Genomic DNA, 21,545 nt, shown 5'->3' on the forward strand with positions numbered 1-21,545 from the left:
AACCGCGACCGGGTCCAGCTGCGCCGAGCGGTGAGGCCCAGCTCCCTCCCCGGCTCCGGCAACCGGACCTCTACGCCCTGACTGCAGCACAGCTTTTGAAACCCCACTTTTGCTAATCAGACTTGAGGTGAACTTCCCCAAACACCTCATGGATACTAGGTAATATTGTAACTGCTGTATTTGTCTCTCTTGTATCACTGTTACTACTGGTGTCCTCATAAGTGCATATACTGGCAATAAATAACTGTTATGGTCTAGCTGGTTGCTCTCCTCTCTCTCTGAGCCTCATTCGCTCTTCCTTCCCCTTGACCTCCCCTTCTGCTCTGCAACAACGCTGCTTTTACCTAAGCCAGAGATCCCTGCGATGCCCAAACTACGGTGGGCTCAGCTCACCAAGGGAGTTACTGCTAGGACCACTGCGACAAGAGACTGGGATGTGCTGAGTTTTGAGGCAGACAAGGGTATCAGCTTAAAGTGCTGATTGGACCCGGCCTGCTCACACGTACTCTGGTAGCACGTGCGTGTGTATGCGTGTCTAACTGCATTTTGGATTGTGCTGCTGAAATAGGGGTGAACTGAGTTCAAGGCACACGAGGGTGCCAGCCTGTCAGTGCTGAATAGTGCGGCCTGGCTCAGCTGCGCTCTGTTAGCCCGTGCTATTGTTGCCCTGATGGACTGAGTTCAGGGCATATGACAGCATTAGCCTGTCAGTGCTGAATAGTATCAGAGTATCAAAGAGCAATACACGTCCTCAGTGATCAGGATGGGGTTGGAGGAAGGGCAAAATGAGGCAGTCTGCTAAATAACCCAGCCTGGCTCAGGCGGATCCTGTTAATCTGTGTGTGTGTGTGTGTGTGTGTGTGTGTGTGTGTGTGTGTGTGTGTGTGTCTATGAGACTGATTCGGTGGCTGGAGGAGCCCAGCCCCACTGAACCCGAGTCCTGCAGGATAGCGCCATTGGGGCTGAGGACGTGCAGAAGGGAGAGACACAGCTCCGTATAGAAACACAAGCGACACAAGCAGCACATTGACAGAATTACAGGGACCCCACAGAAATGTGCCCCTAATAAGTGAACGCACCCCAAAGTGATGGACAAATCTGGTACGCAGCGACACGAGGGGAGATGCTGCCCTGGACCCCTGAGGTGGTATTGGGATTCGGAGGGGTGGGGGGGCAGGTGCCTGCTGTGCTCTGGCTGCTTTGGGGTGCGGTGGTCACTGGAGCCCCCAACCCCAGCCCATGGGGTGCCCTCGGGGGTGCCTGGAGCTGGACGTTCCCCGTGGCTGTGGGCAGTTGTCCTGTCTTCCCTGATGCAGGGATGGACACAGCAAGGCCCAGCTGGCCACAGCTCCCTGGCCCCAAGTCCCCCCTTGGAGGTCCAGTGTGACATCCCCGCAGGAGAGGCAGAGGGAAGGGAGTGCAGCGCTGGGGAGCGGTCGGGGGGCTCCAGGCACCGCCCAGGCTGGGTCTGTGGACACCCAGGCTCTGGTCCAGCTCTGTGGCCCCCTGCCTGGGCAGCTGGGGCAGTTAGGCAGGGGGGGATCCATCCATGGCGTGATCCCGTGAGCCCTGGGGCTGTGAGGGGTGCGTGGGGCTGGACTTACCGGCTGCCCCCAGGGAGAGGAGGGGGAAGAGGAGAACAAGAAGAGCCCCCAGCCCCATGGATCAGTGTCCGCGTGTCCATCCTTCTTCCTTGTGCAGGTGGGCAAAGTCTCCGATGCTTTCACTTTCTGGTGGGGAGGAGGGGAGCAGACTCCAAGGGGTGGCAGCACCAGCGCGGGGTGGGGGTGGGGGACAGGTGCGCCAGGGAGGACACGGACCCTCGGTGCCCCCAGAGCTGCACCAAGGGCCCTGCAAAGACGTCTGCCTGCGTGCCAGGGTGCAGGGTCTGTGCCAGCCCCGACGATCTGTGCCCAGCCCCTGCCACGCACGGGGGCAGCCTCAAGGGGACTGGGCGGTGATGGAGCCCCCTGCTTGCCCCATGCCTGGCTCAGGGGTGGGTTGTGCTGTGTCCGGACTGGCGGTGTCGGTTTGCTCAGAGTTGGGCCCAGGGTTGCTGGGAAGGTGCTGACAAGGGGACGTGGGCGCAGCCTTCAGACACCGAAGGGCTGCCGTGGAGAAGAGGGAAAGCGCCTGCTTCCCATTGCTCCGAGAGGAGCACGCGGACCCGTGGCTTGAACCTGCAGCAGAGTCAGCTTGGATCGGGGATCCAGGAACACATCTTCGGTGTCGGAGCAGCGCGGCCGTGGGCCAGACGCCGGGGAGTGGGGGCGCTCCGGCGCTGGAGGGCTCAGCAGAGATGGACAGCCGCTGGCCGGGGCGGGCTCGGTGCAGCGATGCCTGTGCTCTGCACTGGGGGCTCCCAGGCCTCGGGGTGGGCTGGTTGTCCCCCCCCTTCCCTTGCTGCTACATGTGTCGGGGGTTTAAGCGTCTGGTGCTGGCTGCAGCCAGGCTGGGCTGGGGCTCTGCTCCTGCTGCCGGGGTGGGCAAAACACGGCCCGCGGAGCTCATCCGCCCACCAGGCAATTCCCCCCGGCCCGTGGGGCCCCTCCAGGAACCCTGGCCCTCGCTGCCCCGCTCCAAGTGGCACCTCCATGCGGGGGGTGTTGTGTTTGCGAAGCACTGTGGGGCACGGTTGAATGGGGGGAGGCGCTGCCCCGGACCCCTGAGCTGGTGCTGGGGGGGGGAGGGGGGAGGTGCCTGCTGCACTCTGGCTACTTTAGGGTGCGGTGGTCACTGGAGCCCCCGACCCCCACTGCTCCCCTCGGACGTGCCCAGAGCTGGACAGTCCCCATGAACGTGGGCAGCTGTTGTGGCTCGGCTGTATATTCAGTGCGGCCCAGCTGGCCCTGAACTAGCGCTGCCCACGGCCCCCCAGCCACAGGGCCCCCGTCTGGGCTCTGGCGTGAGACCCCACAGCAGACGCAGAGGGAAGGGGTGCAGCAGTGGGGAGGGGCCGGGGCTGTGCCTGCGGACCCCCGGGCTCTGCTCCAGCTCTGCCACCATGGGGCCGGGATGGACCCGTCTGTGTCGTGCCCCGAGTGCCAGGGCTGTGAGGGGCACGTGGGGCTGGACTTACCGGCTGCCCCGAGGTAGAGGAGGAGGACGAGGAGACCCCGCAGCCCCATGGATTCGTGTCCGTGCCCTTCCTGCTTGCCCCTGCAGCTGATCTGTGCCCCGATGGTTTCACTTTCCAAGGGCAGCAGGTGCAGGTGGAGGAAAAAAGCAGACCTACGTGGCAGCACCTGGGCCTTGTCGGGGAGGAACAGCCCCACCTGCAAGGGGCGCGTGGGGATCCAGTGCCCCAGGGCAGACGTGGGGCCTTGGTGCCCCCATGGCTGCACCCAGCGCCCTGCAGAGACTGCTGCTTCCCTGCCAGGGCACACAGGGCCATGCCAGGCTCTGGGCTCAGTGGTACTCAACCTTTTTGTCCCCGTGGCCTTTGTGGGTGTTGTGGGGGGTCTGGACTCTCTGGCTGCCCCGAGGAAGAGGAAGGGGAGGAGGGTCAGAGCCCCCCACCCCCCATTCTTGTCCCTTGCAAGTGCACCTCGTCTTCTCCAGGGCCAGGGAGGGTTAGGATTAAGGTGAGGGTTAGGGTCCCAGCACTCCCTGGCTCTGTGCTGGAGGGGACACATACCCACCAAGCATCCCATGCCCAGGGCTGTGGATGCTATATTATCTTGGCTATCACCTGCCCCCAAATGTAGCATGCACCCCAGGTTTTTAAAGGGATCCAAGCTCGTGCCTGCAGTAAGTATCAGAGCTGGAGGAGAGCCGGCGCTGCCCTGAATCCTGCTGCCATCCCCGCGTGCGGCTGAATCCAACCGTGGGCAAACCCAGGTGCTCCAGGCTGAGTCATCCATCCAGGGGTTGGGGGTTGTTCCCCATGGGTCCAGGAATTTGGTAGTGTGTCTGGGGTGTGTGTTGTGGTCATGTCTGTAGCTCCTAGAGCTGCCGTGGGCCCCTGGGGCCGGGTTGCCAGAGCTGCAGGGGCTGCACTGGTCTCCCTCCAGCCCCCTCAGATGAGCCGCTTTGCAGCCTCAGTTTGCAGCAAATGGCACTGCAAAGACACAAGCATATATTTTACTAGTGTGAATTCATGTCAGACAAATGACACTATCACAACCTACTTATTGCCCAGTCTCACAATTCGCCATGACATTTGGTGTTTTCCTTAAAGCTTCAGCTGCTGGGCAATTTTATTGCTTAAGCATTTCTGCTTTCATTTTAAAACATATAAAAGACTTTAGATCCCAAAACTTGAAAGGGTGTCCTCACAATTGCCCCACTAAAGCCTTATATATGACAAGACAAATACAAATATTTTGCATATATGGGGGTGAGGGGAAAAGCCAAATCAGGGATGGCAGCCTGAGACATTTTCTGAGCAGTTGAACGTTGATGCTTACTCTGAACTAGATATAGGTCACAGCACCACGCCAGTTTGGGACCAGCTGCTGTGAGGCTGAGCCCTGAAAACCATACAGTGGGTTAGTCCGTAGCATGGTTTAGCTGCAAAGTTCTCAGAAATTCCCCTTTCCATGCAGGGAAAATATGCAAGAACCCAGGTAGCAGCAGCAGCAGTGTTTAAATATGGCTTATGATACACATTGTCATACTGCTCTCAATCCACTGGGGAGAAAGCCTCAATTTAATCCAAGAATTACAGCTGAGGTTTGGCTAGTCCACATCAAATTCTTGCCCAGGCTCTAATTTCGGCATCCGATCTTCCCTTTCCTATTTGAGCAAAACCTCTCGCTTTGTGGAGGGGAGGGAAGGACAGCATCATTTGGCATGAGCCAAATCTGAACTTGTTTCTCAAGTTTTGCCGAGTAAAAGCTTTCGAAGACTTCAGGTAGATTGGTATCAGTGTAAAAACTCAAGGATTTTGCCTCCGAGTTAGTATGGTCATCTCAGCCACGAGACTCGGGAGTTGCATTTGCTTACTAGAGCTGTCCTGCCCAGCTGGCTGGCTACTTCTGCGAGTCCAGGATGCTCTCCTTGCATTTCTTTATTCACTTCCTTACTTACCTCCATTTATGGGAGTTGTCTAAAATCTAAGGAGCGCCCTCACCTAATTATAGCTGGTTTTAATGGGGCCGGGTTTTGGCTTCAGCCACCTGAAATGGTCAGATACTGTCCTGGCTCTTGTAGTGGTGGTACTCCCCAAATACCAAGGCGAGGCACTCCAGCACAAGGGCCAGCTCCCCCACCATGTCTTGCACACTGAGTACTGGAGATTTCTCACGAGAGAAGGGGCTCCGCTACCACCTGCAGCACCACCGGCAACGCTAAACTCTTGCAAGAATGAAGCATTTCTGCCAAGGTTTATGATAGCTCAGAAAAGCTGCCTCTGCAACAGCCCCCAGGGAGCCTTCCCGCTCCTTCCACTCGCCCAGTCCCCCTTCCCATTCACGTCCTCTTCCCCCCCCGGGCATTTGAGTCTCGAGCACGTCCCGCTGGAAATACCCTGGCATCTTGACCACTTGAAACCATCCTGAAGGAGGGGTATGGCCGGAAACCCTCCCGTAACCCCCCCGACACAGGCCCAGTGAAGACAAGCCTGGTGGGAAGGTTGAGCTCTGGGAAGCCACTTCTCAGCCCCGTCCCTGCGCCCAGGCAGCCAGACGGCTGCACCCACACCAGCCTTCCCCTTCCTCCCAAAGTGTGTGTCTACACATGAATTGATGCACGCCTCAACTTAATGGGTCTTCCCCTAAGGCACATCAAGGGGAATTAGGAGCATTTCTAAACATGCCTTCTTGTCCCACGACCCCACGGGGATTTGCTGCTTTGGAGCACAAGCTGACGCTTCCAGGTCGGTGCAATCAGACACGAGGGAGCCCACACTTCCCCTGCTTGGGTGGGGGCAAGTGCCCCCCTGACTCAGGAGGCACCAGGTGCCCATGGCTTTGCTCTTCCTCCCTGAGACTGTGATGGTAGAAGAAAGCAAAGATTCAAACCTACAGAGTCTGGGCCACATTTCCTTGCATTGCAACGCCTTCTGTCGTGGGATCTGTAGAAAACTCAGCAAGGAGTTTCATGCTGCTACGGGCTGCGTAGCTCGGAGGTTGTAGATTTAAATCTCACTCAAGGCTTCCTAGTCACCAAATCAAATAATTTTGGACGGACTCTTCTTTATCTACATTTCAGAGTTGTATTGGGAAAGACACTGGGCATGAAAATGACCCTTCCCTGGAGCCCAAGTAGGGTTGTCTGGACTCTGTGGAGCGAGGAAACCCCTGGGCCATACGACTTAACCATCCCAAATCCCCTCCCCTCCTTCCCCAACAGATGAAATCCTTGCCTTCTGGTGAAGGAAGGAAAGAATTGCAACATGAACCCACAACACTAAATTGTGTGTCCAAACCACGTCCCAGCCCATTCCCCTCCACCGCTGTCTTTACACAGCCCAGAGAGGAGCTGGTTTCTCTGCCTGGCCCCGCAGTAGAGAATGACCTAGGCCCTCCTGCGCACTGGCAGGCAAACAGAGGATGCACCCGGGAGGCGAGGAGTAGCAATGCGGAGGGAGGAGCACAGTCAGGGATGAGTGCGATCACGGAGGGGAGGTATTAGCAGGGCTGATGTTCAAGCCATGTGCCTCAAAGGCAGATGTAGTTGTGGGGCCGAAAGGCTGATGTGGGGTCTCTGGAGAGAGCCTGAGCAACACAGGGCTGAGATGCAGGAATGGGTCTCAGGGGATGCCTGGGGTCCGTATGTTCGAGGGAGGTTAGAAAAGTAGGGACACGTCTGGAGCTGCGCGTGACCTGTGTGTTGCTGTGGTGTGGAGTCAGGATCAGGGTCTGTGTGTTGGGCTCGCTGCCGGGCCAGGCTGGGGGAGTGTCCAGGGGTGTCGTGTCACCCAGTGGATGGTGTGGGGAGCGCGGATGCCCTGGCTCGGTGTGCGTGGGTCGTGGTGGGGCCTGTTGTTGGTGCAGGGGGTGTGCTGGGGGTGTCTGGGTAGGTGATGTAGGTTTGGGCAGTGTGTTTCTATGGGTTATGCTGTAGGTGCGCTGTGGGGGTGGGTTGCGTGTGTCTGTGTGTGTTTGTGTGGGGTGTGTTCAGGGCTCTTTCTGGGTCCCCCTGCCTGTACAGGTGAGAGGGTGTGGATGGTTTGGGGGGTAAACCCTATGAGGGCTGAGAACCAGGAAGGCACAGGACACTATCTGTGGGAGCCTCAGCTCCTCCACCGGAGAGGAACCTTTTCTGCGGGAGAAGGGGAGCGTTTGCTTCCCCTGGGCCTGGGGCAAAGACGGCATGTCCTGGTGTCACAGCTGCAATCACGGGGGAGGATGAGGAGAATAAAAAGTATTATTAGCATGTGCTCCAGGGGTGCAAGGGGCCAGCACGTGGTACTTAGACTGCATTACTAGGGGAGCAATGCCAGGGGGGAGCTCAAGCCTCACCTGGAGCATTGCACTTTTCAACCCAGGAGGAGTCTGCACTGCGTGTGGGAGGGGGACTAGCTGGGGGTTGTGTGCACACGGGTGCATCCACACATCGCTGGAGCCCCTCGGGCGGCGGCAGTGCGCCCCCCGGGTCGGGAGAGGCTCCGCCGGCACTCCCCGCCGCAGCCGGGCCAGGAGCCGCCCGGGACCGCACGAGGCTCCGAGCGCGCCGCAGCCAAGGGCAAGCGGCCCCGGCTCTGGGCGCCACGTGCGCGGCGGGCCGGGCCGGGCCGGGCCGGGGTACGCCGCCGGGGGAGCCATGCCTGCCCTGCCCTGCGCGGCCGGGACAAGACTGCCGGGCTGGGCGAGGGCACGAGACAAGCGCTCGGCCCGGGCAAGAAGCGGGCGGAGAAAGCTGGGCCTGGAGCAGTGTGCCCCTCGGCTCCAGCCTGGCCTCAGCTCTGCAGGCGGGACCGGCTGTGCCTCAGTGCCCACCGCACCGCCTTCCCGCAGCGCAGCAGCGCGTCCCGGTGCTGGGAGCAGCCGCCCAGCTCCCCTTCCCAGCCAGCGCCGCCCCAGCGAGCCCTTCCCGATGCCGTCGGATGCTCCCCTCCTGCTCCTCTGCCTCCAGGAGATGGGACGGTGCGGATGGGCCCAGCCGGCGGGCACCAGGCCGGCGGCCCCCTCCGGTCCTCCCGAAAGCAGCCCAGGAGATGTGCGGGCGGTTGCGTGTGGGGAGCCAGGGCGCTGGTGCTCCGTCGTCTACTGTGAGCTGAGCGCTGGTGTGGGCGAGGCGTCCCGAGCTCCTCCGCAGCGTGCTGGCGGACGGCTTCACGAGCCTGCAGATCCAGCCAGGTTTCCCTGGGGCTTCTCGCTAGCGGGAAGCGGAGCTGCACTCCCGAGCACATGCGGGGCAGGGCGGACGGCGGAGGAGTTCACCGCTGCTGTGCGAGCGGAGAGGTGTATGCTGAGTGCCCTAGCAAGTGTGGTATTTTTGCGCAAAGTTGGAGCTGCAGCGACCACCGTGGGTCGCACCCTGCCACGTGTGCAAGATTCCCGGGGGCTGCAGTCTGGAGGTCGTCGACAGCCAGGACTTTGCTCGCCTTCTGGCTCGGTCACTTTACCGCGGCTTGGAAACCGTGTCCGAGCTTACCGAGATGTGCACGACTCGCCTGAGCTTTGTGCAGGGCTGGGGCGCTACGTCCCGTCGCCAAGATGTGACGAGCCCCCGTGCTGGATCGAGACCCCCTGCACGGTCCCCCCGTGGCTGAGCAGGGCTCCCACTCGCGTGGGCCCACCAACCATCCTGCTTCCTCCAGGTCTTACACGGGCCCAAGCACCGGTATTCTGGAGGCGTTCGAGCCGCACGTGGGGGCTGTGCACGCGGCAGTCTTTCCAGGGCTGGCTGTGCAGCAGGACCAGTGCCATGCATTTTGCAGCCCTTCCTGGCAGCAGCCCCCACCTGAGAAGCACTTCCCTTCTGCAGGGAGATCTGTTGAGGACATATTAGGGTTACCATATGGCTGGGTTTTCCCAGACATGTGTTTTTTTTGCATCCTCTGATTTCTGTCTGGGTGGTTTTTTAAATATAATCAAATGTTCGGGATTTAGGTAAGCCCATCTTCACAGTTTTTTCCCTAGACTGTCCTCTAGCCCTCCAGCCACAACCCTCTGGCTTTGGTCCCCGCAGGAGCACAGGCCCAGCCCAGCCTGGCTCTAGCCAACACCCAGCAACACTCAAGGAGGCTTAAACGCCCAACACGTGTAGCAGTAAGAGGTGGGGGTGCAACCAGCCCAGCCCCGAGGCCTGAGAGCCCCCAATGCAGAGCACAGGCATCGCTGCACCGAGCCCGCCCCGGCCAGCAGCTGTCCACCTCTGCTGAGCCCTCCAGCGCCGGAGCGTCCCCCACTCCCCGAGCGTCTGCCCCACGGCTGCGCTCCTCTGACACCGAAGATGTGTTCCCAGATCCCTGGTCCAAACTGACTCTCCTGCAACCTTAAGCTATGGGTCTATGACCTCCTCTCAGCAACAGGGGAGAAAACACTTTCCCTCTTCCCTGCAGCAGCCCTTCAGCATCTGGAGGCTGCTCCCGTGTCCCCTCGTCAGCACCATCTCCACACCCTTCAGACCAAACCGTGCACAAAATGACACTGTCAGCCGCGATATAGCACGACACGACAGCTGAAGAGAGCACGGGGGAAGAGGGGTGTCCCCCACCCCCCAGAGCCCTCGGGGCGTCCCTGGCACATGGGAGGGGGCACAGAGGGCTGGGGCGGGGCACAGAAGCAGAAGTCTTCGCAGGGCCCTGGGGGTGCTGAGGACCCGTGTCCGCCCCGGGGCACCTGCTCCCTGTCTGGGTGCAGAGCTGCCCTTCCCCGAGGGTGCGGCCTGGACTCTGCCCTGCTCCACACCCCACACCTGCCACCCCGGCAAAGAGAAACCAGCACGGACTTTGCCCACCCGCCGGAGGAAGCAGGACGGACGCTTGCACACAAATCCATGGGGCTGGGGTCTCTCCTCCTCCTCCTCCTCCCCCTCCTCTTGCTCAGGGCAGCCGGTAAGTCCAGACCCACGTAGCCAGACCCCCAGAGCCAGAGCCCAGAGGTGGCCCATGGGGACACTTCACACATGGGTGCAGCAGTGCAGGGGGCTGCGGTGCTGGAGCAGAGCCCAGGCACCCATGGACCCTGCCAACGCGCCAGCCCCTGCCCACCGCTGCGCCCCCCTCCCTCGCCCTCTCCTGGGGGCATCTCGCACCAGACCCCGAGGGGAGAATTCATTACTGGGGGGTGTGGGCAGCCCTGGTGTGGGCCCAGTCCCCAGAACAGCTGCTCACATCTCCAGGGAATATCCAAGGACCCCATGGGCTGGAGTTTGGGGGCTCCAGTGATCACTTCACTACAAAACAACCAGAGTGCAGCAAGCACTTGCTCCTCCACCCCAGCACCAGATCAGGAGTCTGGGGCAGCGTCTCCTCCTGTGCGGCCATGCCCCGCGCTGTTTCATGCCCGTCTCTGCCCTCCCTGCAGGCTCCCAGCTGCGGGTGATGACGGACCCCTCCTCCCAGGCCCTGCTGGGCGCCGAGGCCCGGCTGCGGTGCCACTTTGATATCGGGGGGCTGGTGGCCCTGCGCTCCCTGCGGGTGACCTGGAAACTCTGGGATGACAAGATCGCGCAGTACGATGAAGGCAGGACTAGTGCCCAGCCCGGAGCCAGGCTGGTGGAGACAGAGCTGGAGAAGGGAGACGCCTCCCTGGCCCTGGACAGGGTGATGGTGACAGACGAGGGGCTGTACACGTGTGCCGTGGGCTACGGGGCGCAGCAGCAGCAGGGGAGCACCAGCCTGCGCGTGCTCGGTGAGGGCCGAAGAGGGGCCCTGCATGCGCCCCGGTGCCTGTGAGCACCGGTGGGAGCCGAGCGCCTCCTGGGAACGACCCGGGCTGGTGCTCAGACCCCCACACCCAGCGCAGGGCCTTCCTCTCTCTCCTCCCAGCTCCCCCGACCATCTCCATCCCACAGCGCGCAGCCCTGGCCGGTGCCGTCACCTCCCTGCTCTGCCACGTGGGGGGCTTCTACCCCGAGGACGTGGACGTGGCGTGGCTGAGGGACGGGCAGGTCCTGAACGGCTCCACCCGCTACAGCCCCAAGACGAATCCAGATGGGACCTTCAGCCTCACCCTGACCTACACCTTCACCCCCGACCTGCGCGACGCCGGCAGCGTCTTCGCCTGCCGCGCCCGCCACGCGGCGCTGGGGCAGCCCCTGCACGAGGAGTTCCCCCTGGACGTGGCAGGTGAGTGTGTGCCGGCCCCGGCAGAGACGGGCTGCAGAGGAGCGGCTGGGCCCGGGCTGCCAGGCTGGGCTCTCACCGCCCCTCCCTCCCTCCGCTCCTGTCCTGTCCCAGGTGGGGCCTTAGATCTCATCAGTGCCATGATCGGAGCATCCCTGGGGCTCGCGGTGGCAGCAGGAGCCGCGGCTGCCACGGCCTTTTACTGCTGGAGGAGGAGGAAAGGTAACGGCGTCGGTGTCGCTGCGCTGAGCCGGGAGAGAGGGCGAGGGGCCGGGCGGGGTGGCACGGAGAGGGCGCAGACGGACGCCCGTCCATAGAGAACGGCACCTGCCCGGGTTTTACCCCTCTCTCGGTGACCCCCTGCCCCTGCCCCAGTCCTGGGCCGGATGCTTCTCCCACATCAGCCCAACCTGACCCCTGCTCCTACCCCAGGTGGGAAACCCCCCTACACCATCTCCAAGGTGAAGGGGCCAAAGCAGTGCCTGCTGGGCCAGGAGGTGACCCTGCGCTGCTGCATGGAGGGGACCTTCCCCGAGGACACGGCCGTGACGTGGGAGCGGGTCCAGGGCGAGGACAGGACGGCCACCGAGCCGCACGGGGACACGGCCGACCCCGAGCGCCTGCCGCTGTTACGCACCCTGCCCCCGGGCTGGACCGCGACGCAGGAGAGAAGCGCGACCGGCCTCACGGCCTCCCTGACCTTCACCGCCGCGGTGCAGGACGACGGGGCGCGCGTCCGGTGCTGCTTCCACCACGGGGCCAAGCGCATCAGGGAGCAGCGGGAGTCCCGGGAGATCCGGGTGTGGGGTGAGTGCAGCCGGGCTCCTGGGGCCGGGGGACAGTCAGGGGAGCTGCCTTGTGGAGCTGGGGCACGGCCCCGAGCCGGCTGGGACGGCAGAGACAGGCCGAGAGGATCTGGGGACGGGGCAGAGATCTCCCCTGCTCCCCACGGCTTGGGTGCTGGGGCTGCGGGACCTGCCGCGCGGGGAACACCCCGGCAGGGATCCCAGACCCAGCAGAAGCGCGGCAGGGATTTCCCCGGGGATGCCAGGCGGGTACAAGTGCCCCCAGCGCCCCCACCCTGCGCTCCCTAACGCTCCTGCGTGTCCCCAGCGCGGCCGGAGCTGTCCGGGATCCAGGTGTTGTCGCACTGGGACCCCCCGGACCAGGTGCCGTTCGCCGTCCGCCTGCACGGCTTCTACCCCCGCGGGATCCACCGCATCGCGTGGAGCTGGGACGGGGACGGTGCCGGGAGAGAAGAGCCCCCCGACATCAGCCCCAACGCGGACGGCACCTTCACGGCGACGAGCGTGTGGAGAGTGCCCAGCCGGAGCCTGACCGGCCCGGGGCTGCGAGTGCGAGTGTGCGTGCAGCACGGCCCCGCAGACCCCCCGCTGGAGACAGAGCTGCGCCTGGGGGACACCGGTGAGGAGGGGGCTGCCCTGGGGATGAAGTAGGGGTGGACCAGGGATCATTGCCCGACAGCAGGTCACTGAGGGTGTGAACAGGAGGTGGGCATATTGTTCCTTCCCCACTTCCCCCCTGGAGATGCTGATCAATCAGGGCTGAGCAATACCCCAAGCCGGGGAGACCCCCAGGGGTGCCAGCCCTGCTGCGGGGTTCAGTCTGTCCTGTGCGAGGGGAGGGGAAGCAGCCTGTGCCAGGGCCCGGCTCCCCTAACACGGCCTGTCCCCGTCTCTGCGCCTTTTCTTCCCCAGGGCTCCTGTGGCCCCCGGCGCTGTCGGACATCTCCCAGCCGGAGTCAGTGCCCCTGGGGAGCAGAGTCACCCTGAGCTGCCGCATTTCGGGGCATTTCCCGGCAGAGCTGAGGCTGGTCTGGCTCCAGAAGGGCAAGGGACAGGCTCCAGCCATGCCCCTGCCAGACTCTGATGACTACGAGATCCAACCGGGCACGGCCGTGCAGGCGCTGGACAAGAAAAGTTTCCAGCAGGAAACAAGCCTGATCTTCACCCCGTCGGTGCAGAGAGACCAGGGCATCCGGTACATCTGCCGCGTGCGGCACGCAGCCCTGGAGCAGCCCGTGGAGAAGAGCAGCGCGGAGCTGCAGGTGACAGGTCGGTCTCACCTCCGTGACACCCAGCGTGGTCGGTGTCCCCTGCCCCGATGGTGCCCCGTGAGCTGCGAGGCTGGCACATGACACAGCACGAGGGCATGAAGCAGCTCCCTTCTCACTGACTCCTCTGATGGAGATGGGCTCCTCTCTACTAGGCCTGGTGGCCACATGGTCCCCGGCCGGCACCGGAGCAGGACAGGCTGAGAGGAGCTGGGGAACGGGGCAGAGACCTCCCCTGCTCCCCACGGCTTGGGTGCTGGGGCTGCGGGACCTGCCGCGCGGGGAACACCCCGCAGGGATCCCAGACCCAGCAGCAGCGCGGCAGGGATTTCCCCGGGGATGCCAGGCGGGTACAAGTGCCCCCAGCGCCCCCACCCCGCGCTCCCTAACGCTCCTGCGTGTCCCCAGCGCGGCCGGAGCTGTCCGGGATCCAGGTGTGGCCGTGCTGGGACCCCCCGGACCAGGTGCCGTTCGCCGTCCGCCTGCACGGCTTCTACCCCCGCGGGATCCACCGCATCGCGTGGAGCTGGGACGGGGACGGTGCCGGGAGAGAAGAGCCCCCCGACATCAGCCCCAACCCGGACGGCACCTTCACGGCGACGAGCGTGTGGAGAGTGCCCAGCCGGAGCCTGACCGGCCCGGGGCTGCGAGTGCGAGTGTGCGTGCAGCACGGCCCCGCAGACCCCCCGCTGGAGACAGAGCTGCGCCTGGGGGACGCCGGTGAGGAGGGGGTGCCCGGGGCTCAGGCGGGAGGAGCAGGGATCAATGCTGCTCTGCAGGTCACTGAGGGTGTGAACAGGAGGTGGGGATATTGTTCCTTGCCCCACTTCCCCGCTGGAGATGCTGATCAATCAGGGCTGAGCAATACCCCAAGCCCAGGAGACCCCAGGGGTGCCAGCCGTGCTGCGGGGTTCAGTCTGTCCTGTGCGAGGGGAGGGGAAGCAGCGTGTGCCAGGGCCCGGCTCCCCTAACACGGCCTGTCCCCGTCTCTGCGCCTTTCCTTCCCCAGGGCTCCTGCGGCCCCCGGCGCTGTCGGACATCTCCCAGCCGGAGTCAGTGCCCCTGGGGAGCAGAGTCACCCTGAGCTGCTGCATTTCGGGGCATTTCCCAGCAGAGCTGAGGCTGGTCTGGCTCCGGAAGGGCAAGGGACAGGCTCCAGCCGTGCCCCTGGCAGACTCTGATGACTACAGGATCCAACCGGGCACGGCGGAGCAGGCGCTGGACGGGAAGAGTTTCCAGCAGGAAACAAGCCTGATCTTCACCCCGTCGGTGCAGAGAGACCAGGGCGCCCGGTACATCTGCCGTGTGCGGCACATGGCCCTGGAGCAGCACGTGGAGAAGAGCAGCGCGGAGCTGCAGGTGACAGGTCGGTCTCAGGTCCGTGACACCCAGCGTGGACGGTGCCCCCTGCCCCGATGTTGCCCCGTGAGCTGCGAGGCTGGCACATGACACAGCTCGTGGGCACAAACCAGCTCCCTTCTCGCTGACTCCTCTGATGGAGCCGGGCTCCCGGCTACTAGGTCTGCCCTGTGTCTCTGTGTTACCCAGAAGCTGTGGGCCCTAAGGCCCACCTGACTAACTCGTATCCCTACGGTGTGGGGCCAGTAAATGAATAACAGAGCTAATTCCTTGGGACATCTACAGCAATATCAGGGTGGGAGTGTCATGTGAGTTAAAGGTTCGGCTGGGGGCGACACGGAGCAGAGCCCCCTGGGCTGCACCCACCAGTCCTCAAAGGCATGTAGAGAGCCCGTGGACACTGCCCATCGGTGCTCTGCCCAAAAACATGCATGGAAGAGAGAGAGGAAAGCAGCCCCACGCCCCCGGGTGCCTTCTCGGCCAGAGCCTCCCTCCTGCTGCACCTGTCCTGAGGGGCTGAGGCCCGGGACAGCGCGGGAGGTCCAGGGGGACATTTGCTTAGAGCCGAGGAGCTTGAATTCATCCAGCCACGCAGCCAGCACAGCCCCCGGGTCACTGGGGCTGGAGCTGGGAACAGGGGATACAGCCTGTGTGTGGGTGAGCCCTGGCCTGGGGGTCTGAAACCACCTCCCACCGCCCCGGCCGGCCTGGCCCGCGGTCCCCAGCAGGCTCTGCCGTGGGCTCCCCTCGCCCAGTGGGGACCCAGTGCCGGTGACGGAGAGCTGGGGAGAAATGTTCCCTGTCTCACGTCCCAGCTGCAGACACAGCTCGGTCGGGAGTTGAGACTGGAGATGTCGCGGGGCCCCCCAGGCTCAGGGGAGCAGGCGCAGGCCCCGACAGTGCTGGGCTCCCCTGTTTGGGACCTCTCATCATTAATGGACGTTTCCTTTCCCAGGTCTCCCGCAGCCCCTGGAGGTGCCACAAATCTCCGAGTCTGAGTCAGTGCCCGCAGGGAGAGGACTCGCTGCGGGGCATTCCCCACGGCAGCCAAGTACGCCCCTGATGCTCAGCACCAAACCTGTGCCCGTGACACCGCAGACCGTCCCTGAGCGGCGTGGCACTGCTGCGCACACCAGCAGCGGTGAGCAGCACGGCACAGGCTGGTTGGCCTTTTCAGGATGAAGTCTGGTGCCAGGGCCCTGCGCTGGGTCCCCGCTGGGTGAGGGGAGCCCACGGCAGAGCCTGCTGGGGACCGCGGGCCAGGCCGGCCGGGGCGGTGGGTGGGGTGTCAGACCCCCAGGCCGGGGCTCACCCACACACAGGCTGGGTCCCATTCCCAGCTCCACTCCCAGTGACCCGGGGGCTGTGCTGGCTGCGTGGTGGGATGACGTCCGTCAGGCCTGAGGGGTCCTCAGGTGACGGAGGGGCCCGATTCTGGGCGCACACGTTCTTCAGCAATGGGGCGTGTTGTTGTGCAGGGGAGTGGGATTTGCAGCTGTGGGTTGGTCTACTTCTCCTTTCTCTGCCCACCCCATCTGCCTCTGGGCCTCGAAGTGGCACATGCCTTGGTGGAGCAGGTGGTGCCACGCCGAGCAGTCAGCAGCTTGCTCCTCCCAGACATTGGTGTTGGTGCCCCCGTGCTTGAGGGAGACCTTGAGCGTGTCTTTACACCATTTCCTTTGGCCCCCTTTGAGCGTTGGCCAGCGGAGAGCTGGGAGAAGAGGATCTGGTGAGGGAGGCAGTTCTCAGACATCTGGGCGCGGTGGCCCGTCCGTCGGAGTTAATTTCTCGAGAGCAGGCTTTGATGCTGGTGGGCGCAGCTTCATGGAGGACACTCGCGCTGGTCCAGCGGTCCTCCTGTTTGATCCCCAGGATTCGACATAAGCATCACTGGGGAAAGCTCTTGAGGTCTTAATGTGGCATTGGTAGACAGTCCAGGTTTCACTGCAATAGAAGGTGGTCAGCACGACGGCCTCCTCAACCAGGACCTGGTCGACTTCTGAGGGTCTCTATTTTTGAAGGCACTTAGTCGCAGTGTGAAGAAGGCAACGCTGGCGCAGTTGATGGACTTCATCGATGTAGCCCGTTGAGAGAGGTGGCTGCCGAGATACAGGAAGTGCTCCCAGTTGTGACCTCTTATGCTCAGGTCACGAAGTCCCTGGATGAGGGTGTCGGGGTGGATGTCGTCCTCCTGGACTTACGAAGGCCTTTGACGTGGTTTCCCACCACATTCTCTGAAAAAAACTAGGTGACTGCGGCACTGATGCCCACACAGTCAGATTGGTGCAAATTGGCTCGATGGTCGCACCCAGAGAGTGGTGGTGGACCTGGAGGGATGCGCTTTTGACCTGGAGGGATGAGGGCAGTGTGGTCCCCCAGGGCTCGGTCCTGGAGCCTGCACTGTTCACCATCTTCATCAGCAATCTGGATGTGGGCGTGGAAAGCACGCTGTCCAAATTCACTGATGATGCCAAGGTGTGGGGTGAGGTGGGCACGATGGAGGGTGGGACAGGATCCAGCTAGATCTAGACAAATTGCAAAGGTGGGCGGATGAGAATAGAGTGGAGTTCAACGCAGACAAGTGCAAGGTGCTGCATCTAGGGAGAAGGAACCAGCAACACACCTGTAGGCTGGGGACACCCTTCTTGTCTACACAGCACAGAAAGGGATCCTGGAGTCATTGTTGAGTCCAGGATGAACATGCACTGCCAATGCAAGGACACGGTCAGCAAGGCCAACTGCCCTTTGTGCATCTCGAGTAGGGCCAAGGAGGCAATCCTCCCCCTCTATGTGACTTTGGTCAGGCCACAGATGGAGTACTGTGTCCAGTTCTGGGCGCCGCACTTTGGGAGGGATGTGGGCAGCATAGAGAGGGTCCAGAGGAGGCCACTCGCACGGTCAGGGGACAGCAGGGCAGGCCCTACGAGGAGAGGCGACAGGACCTGAACCTGTTCAGCTTTCACACGAGAAGGCTGAGGGGGATCTAGTGGCCATTTACAAACTCACCAGTGGGACCAGCGGGAATTGGGGGAGGCTCTGTTCCCCCAGCTCCTCCCGGGGTTACTAGGACTAACGGGCACAAGTTGTTAGAGAGCAGGTTCAGGCTGGACATCAGGAGACATGACTTTACGGTGAGGGCTGCCAGGCTCTGGACTGGGCTCCCAAGGGAGGCGGTGCTCTCCCCTGCCTCGGGGGTCTTCCAGAGGAGGCTGGACAGATACTTCACTGGGGTGATATGATGCTGGCACCCATTCCGCCCAGGGCAGGGGGTCGGACCGGATGATCTGTTTAGGTCCCTTCTGACCCTAAGCACTATGAAACTATAATACTGCAGAGTCTCCCCGTCTATGTAGAGAGCGCGAGGGATGTTCAGCTGGCCTGGGGAGGGTTGAAGGTGAACCTTCGTCTTGGCGACGTCATCCGGATGCGGGAGGCATCGGTTTCAGATCTTCCGCTCAGGACAGTGTTGGCCGGATCATCACACAGGAGCCTCAGCGTGGTGACAAACTTCAACAGGCAGCCAAGGCACTGGAGCATGGTCCACAGAGCTTCACCATTTAAGGAATCAACTGCCTTGATCAGGTCAAGGGTGCTTGGTAGCCGTGTTGCTCTGAGACAAAAGGACAGAAAACTTGAACTCTTGGGTCCAAAATGACACCTGTTATAAGACCAACTGGAAAATGGAAAAAAAAAATTGTCCTTTTCTGCAGGCTTTTGGAACCAAAATCCCTTCATCAGGCTCTGGGCAAAGTGTAGGTGGTACGAGATGGTAAAAAGCTGGTGTAGATGGTACAAGCTGCCTATGGGGTGGAGGAGTCGATAAGCTGGTGGAGTCATGATGCGAGCCAGGAGCTGCCGGCGTGGCAGACCTCTGCGGGTTTACCACCTGGCCCGCGGGCTTTGTCCGTTTTCATCTCTTACACGACCCGCTGCAGCTGGCCGATGGGTGGTGGATCCCCAAGGGAACCCACCACGGGGCGTTGCGGGACGGCTTGGAGGGTCTCCTCCAATACAGTGGATCCCGGTTATGGAGGAGTTCGAAATGCTCCTTCCAACGCAGACGCATGGCGTCATCGTCCTTGAGGAGCCGGGAGCGTGCTGTGATCGGAGGGGTTTGTCCAGTGGAGCAGGGTCTGTAGGTTGTCTTGGCAGCCTGGAAAAGTTACGCACATCATGCTGGTCGGCGCAGCCCTGGGTCACGCGCGCCTTCTCCACCCGCCAGCAGTTCTTCGTGTCACGGATGAATCGCTGGACCTCAGCCCTCACCCGGTGCTACGCTGCCGTCTTTCACCGTGTTCATGGCCGGTTGTGCCAGGAGATGAAGGGAGGGAGCCACGGAGGTGGCGATGAAGCTGGAAGCTCAGCTGCTGCTGACACGTCCCCTGCCCAGCAGGTCCCAAATGGGAGCCTCTTGCCAGGCAGGCCGGGGGACACGGGTGAGGGGGGCTGCCCTGGGCTCCGGCGGGCGAGGAGCAGGGATCGCTGCCCCCCCGCAGGGCACTGAGGGGAGACAGAGCTGGGCAGTAACGTTCCTGTCCCGCGTCCCCCCTGCACGCCTGGGCTCTGTCAGTCGGGAGTTGAGACGGGAGATGTCACGGGGTCCCCATGAGGGGTTCATGTTCTCCAGGTTCAGGGGAGCAGGTGCAGGCCCTGATGGTGCCGGGCGCCCTGTTTAATTGTTTCACAATTAATGGACGTTTCCTTTCCCAGGTCTGCTGCGGCCCCTGGAGGAGCCAGACATCTCCAGAAATCACTTCACCCCCTCAAGGCCCAAGGATAACAGGGTCGATCACCAGCACCGGGAGGAGCCTGAACTCCAAGAGAAGCCAAGTGCGAAATCCTTTGGGCCCCAGCAGCTCCGAGGTAGGGGTGCAATCCAGGACAGCCTGGCAGCAAAGCCGGGGCTGCGGTGGCCGTGGGTCCGGATGAATTGGACCCCCCTGCCCTGAGCAAAGTCCCTCTGGACCGGCCTCCCCGCCCCGGCCACAGCCCGTCCGTCCCCTCTCCCTCTCCCTCTCGGCCACCTCAGCTCGGCGGGGTGTCCGCAGAGAACGGCCCTCCGGGCCCGGTGCCAGCCGACCACACGCCGCCCCGTAGATTTGGGAAGGCGCAGGCAAGCGGGGACCCGCAGGGCAGGGTGGGACGGAGCCCATGGACGTGGCTGTGCAGCGCAGCCCACAACACCTCCCTGCCCTCAGCCCCTGCGCCGGAGCCTGTGCCTGTGCCAGGAGGGCAGAGCAGCCACGCTGCGTCCAGCTGCCACCGCCTGCGCTCCTAACGCTCCTGCTGTCTCCACAGTTCAGGGACACGTGTCCCAGATCCACACGCTGCCCAAGGGGAATGAACCAGAGGAAGTGCTGTTTGCTATCCACATAGAGCGCTACTACCCCCAGGACATCCATCAGATCCAGTGGAGCTGGGACGGGGACGGCGCTGGGAGGAAAGTGCCCCTGAAAACCAAAGAGAACCCAGACGGCACCTTCACGGGGACGAGTGTCTGGATGGTGCCCAGGAGGAGCACGACCCGCCCGGGGCTGCGAGTGCGAGTGTCTGTGGTGCAAACCCCTGGAGACCCCCCGGTGGAGAGAGAGCTGTGCACAGGTGAGGAGGGGCTGCCCCGGGCTCAGGCCCTCCCGCAGGGTCCCTGCAATGGGGACGGACGGGCCGTGGTTGGTGCTTCCCGGGCAGGCGCCTCACCCCGCTTTCTGCTCTTCCCTCCAGGCATCTCCTCCTGAACCACACAGGATGCAGCGCACGAGCCCCGCACCCTGCCCACAACCAGGTACACCGGTCTCTGCCACACAGCCCTGGCCTCTCACCTCGCCTGGGCCTGCCCTGGGCACACGCTTGTCTGGACGGTTTGGCGAGGGCTGGAGCTGCTGTGAGCAGGGGCTGGATGAGAGGAGGCCTTGGGCGGTCCCTTCCCGCCCCACTTCCCCGTGATCCTGCCGCAACTGGCTCTGGCAATGGTTTTACCCAGCGCTGGGACACAGGCGGACACAGGACGGGAGAGCAGGACTGAGCGCTGCCCTCGGGACCCCGGAGCCCAGCAGGGCTCAGCCCACGGTCTCAGCGTCCCCAGAGGAGCGTGGGGCGGGGGAGTCCGGGGGGACCTGCCCAGCGCCCCCAGCCAGGCCCAGGGTGGGGAGAGGGGCCCGGCGTGACCCCACCACAAGGGACATCTGGGGGTCCCAATGTGGAGGTCAGAACCAGCGTTATCCACAGGGTGCAGCAACCCCCTTGGCCGTCCCACCCGCACCCCCCCATGCCCAGCGCAGCCCGGGGCCTGGGGTCATGGCTCTAACGCCAAGCCAGGATCGACACCCCGCTTCTTTCCCAGGACTGGTTTTACTGGCTGCCTCAGGGGGCTGCGACGCTCCCCCAGCCCCTCGACGCTCCCCCAGCCCCTTGGCCCCTGTCACCTGCTCCCTGCGGGGCTGTGTTCCCTCCTCTCGCCCGCCCGCCGGAGGGGGCTGCACTGGGGGACGGGGCTGACCCAGGCTAGAGCTCGCTCCCAACCTGCTTGCTGCCTTCGGGCAGAGGTGGGAAATGATTTTGCCTAGAGGCCAATTAACAGGTTTGGGTGAGATGCTGAGGGCCCCAGATATAACACCTTTCAGAAGAAACCATTTTACCAAATCGTAGATATAACAAACAAGGCATTTACTAAAAGTGAAACATCTACCTAGCCTCTGCTATGACTCTGCGATCTCGTATTTTCATCTTCTTTCAACAAATAATTTTTGCCTTGATTGACGTGATTTTGGCTCGTGTCTACAGAGGTGCTTACACTGCAGCTCCCGATGAAGTCTGAGTCTTGTACATTGTGTGTGTGGCGTGTGGGGGTGCGGTGGGTTGAGTGGTGGGTGTGGGTGCACAGGGGTGGTGCATGTGCGTGTGTCAGGTCACATGGGTGCACAGTGGGGCAGGAGG

The 21,545-nt window shown here is 62.6% G+C and overlaps 1 protein-coding gene across 1 annotated transcript; it reads left to right on the forward strand.

Annotated features, from left to right (window-relative positions):
* The first annotated feature begins 7,745 nt into the window (after positions 1-7,745).
* LOC132251473 (uncharacterized) lies at positions 7,746-21,320 on the forward strand. The gene is made up of 13 exons (XM_059731302.1): positions 7,746-9,946; positions 10,419-10,745; positions 10,883-11,182; positions 11,294-11,401; positions 11,612-11,986; positions 12,293-12,604; positions 12,898-13,254; positions 13,662-13,973; positions 14,263-14,619; positions 15,568-15,753; positions 19,323-19,475; positions 19,911-20,213; positions 20,334-21,320. Exons 1-13 carry the CDS (start codon positions 9,637-9,639, stop codon positions 20,345-20,347), a joined length of 3,414 nt encoding a protein of 1,137 aa, XP_059587285.1. The 5' UTR covers positions 7,746-9,636; the 3' UTR covers positions 20,348-21,320.
* The last annotated feature ends 225 nt before the right edge of the window (positions 21,321-21,545 follow it).

This window comes from Alligator mississippiensis, chromosome 7 (genome assembly GCF_030867095.1).
Source record: "Alligator mississippiensis isolate rAllMis1 chromosome 7, rAllMis1, whole genome shotgun sequence".
Lineage (NCBI taxonomy): Eukaryota > Metazoa > Chordata > Crocodylia > Alligatoridae > Alligator > Alligator mississippiensis.

What these genes read in the sequence shown, in the direction of transcription:
- LOC132251473 (XM_059731302.1), top strand. Translation starts at nt 9,637, where the DNA reads ATGGGAGGGGGCACAGAGGGCTGGGGCGGGGCACAGAAGCAGAAGTCT. An exon ending in CCGGGAGATCCGGGTGTGGG is followed by an intron (nt 11,987 to 12,292) that starts GTGAGTGCAGCC and finishes GCGTGTCCCCAG; the next exon opens with CGCGGCCGGAGCTGTCCGGG. An exon ending in TGGGCCCCAGCAGCTCCGAG is followed by an intron (nt 19,476 to 19,910) that starts GTAGGGGTGCAA and finishes CTGTCTCCACAG; the next exon opens with TTCAGGGACACGTGTCCCAG.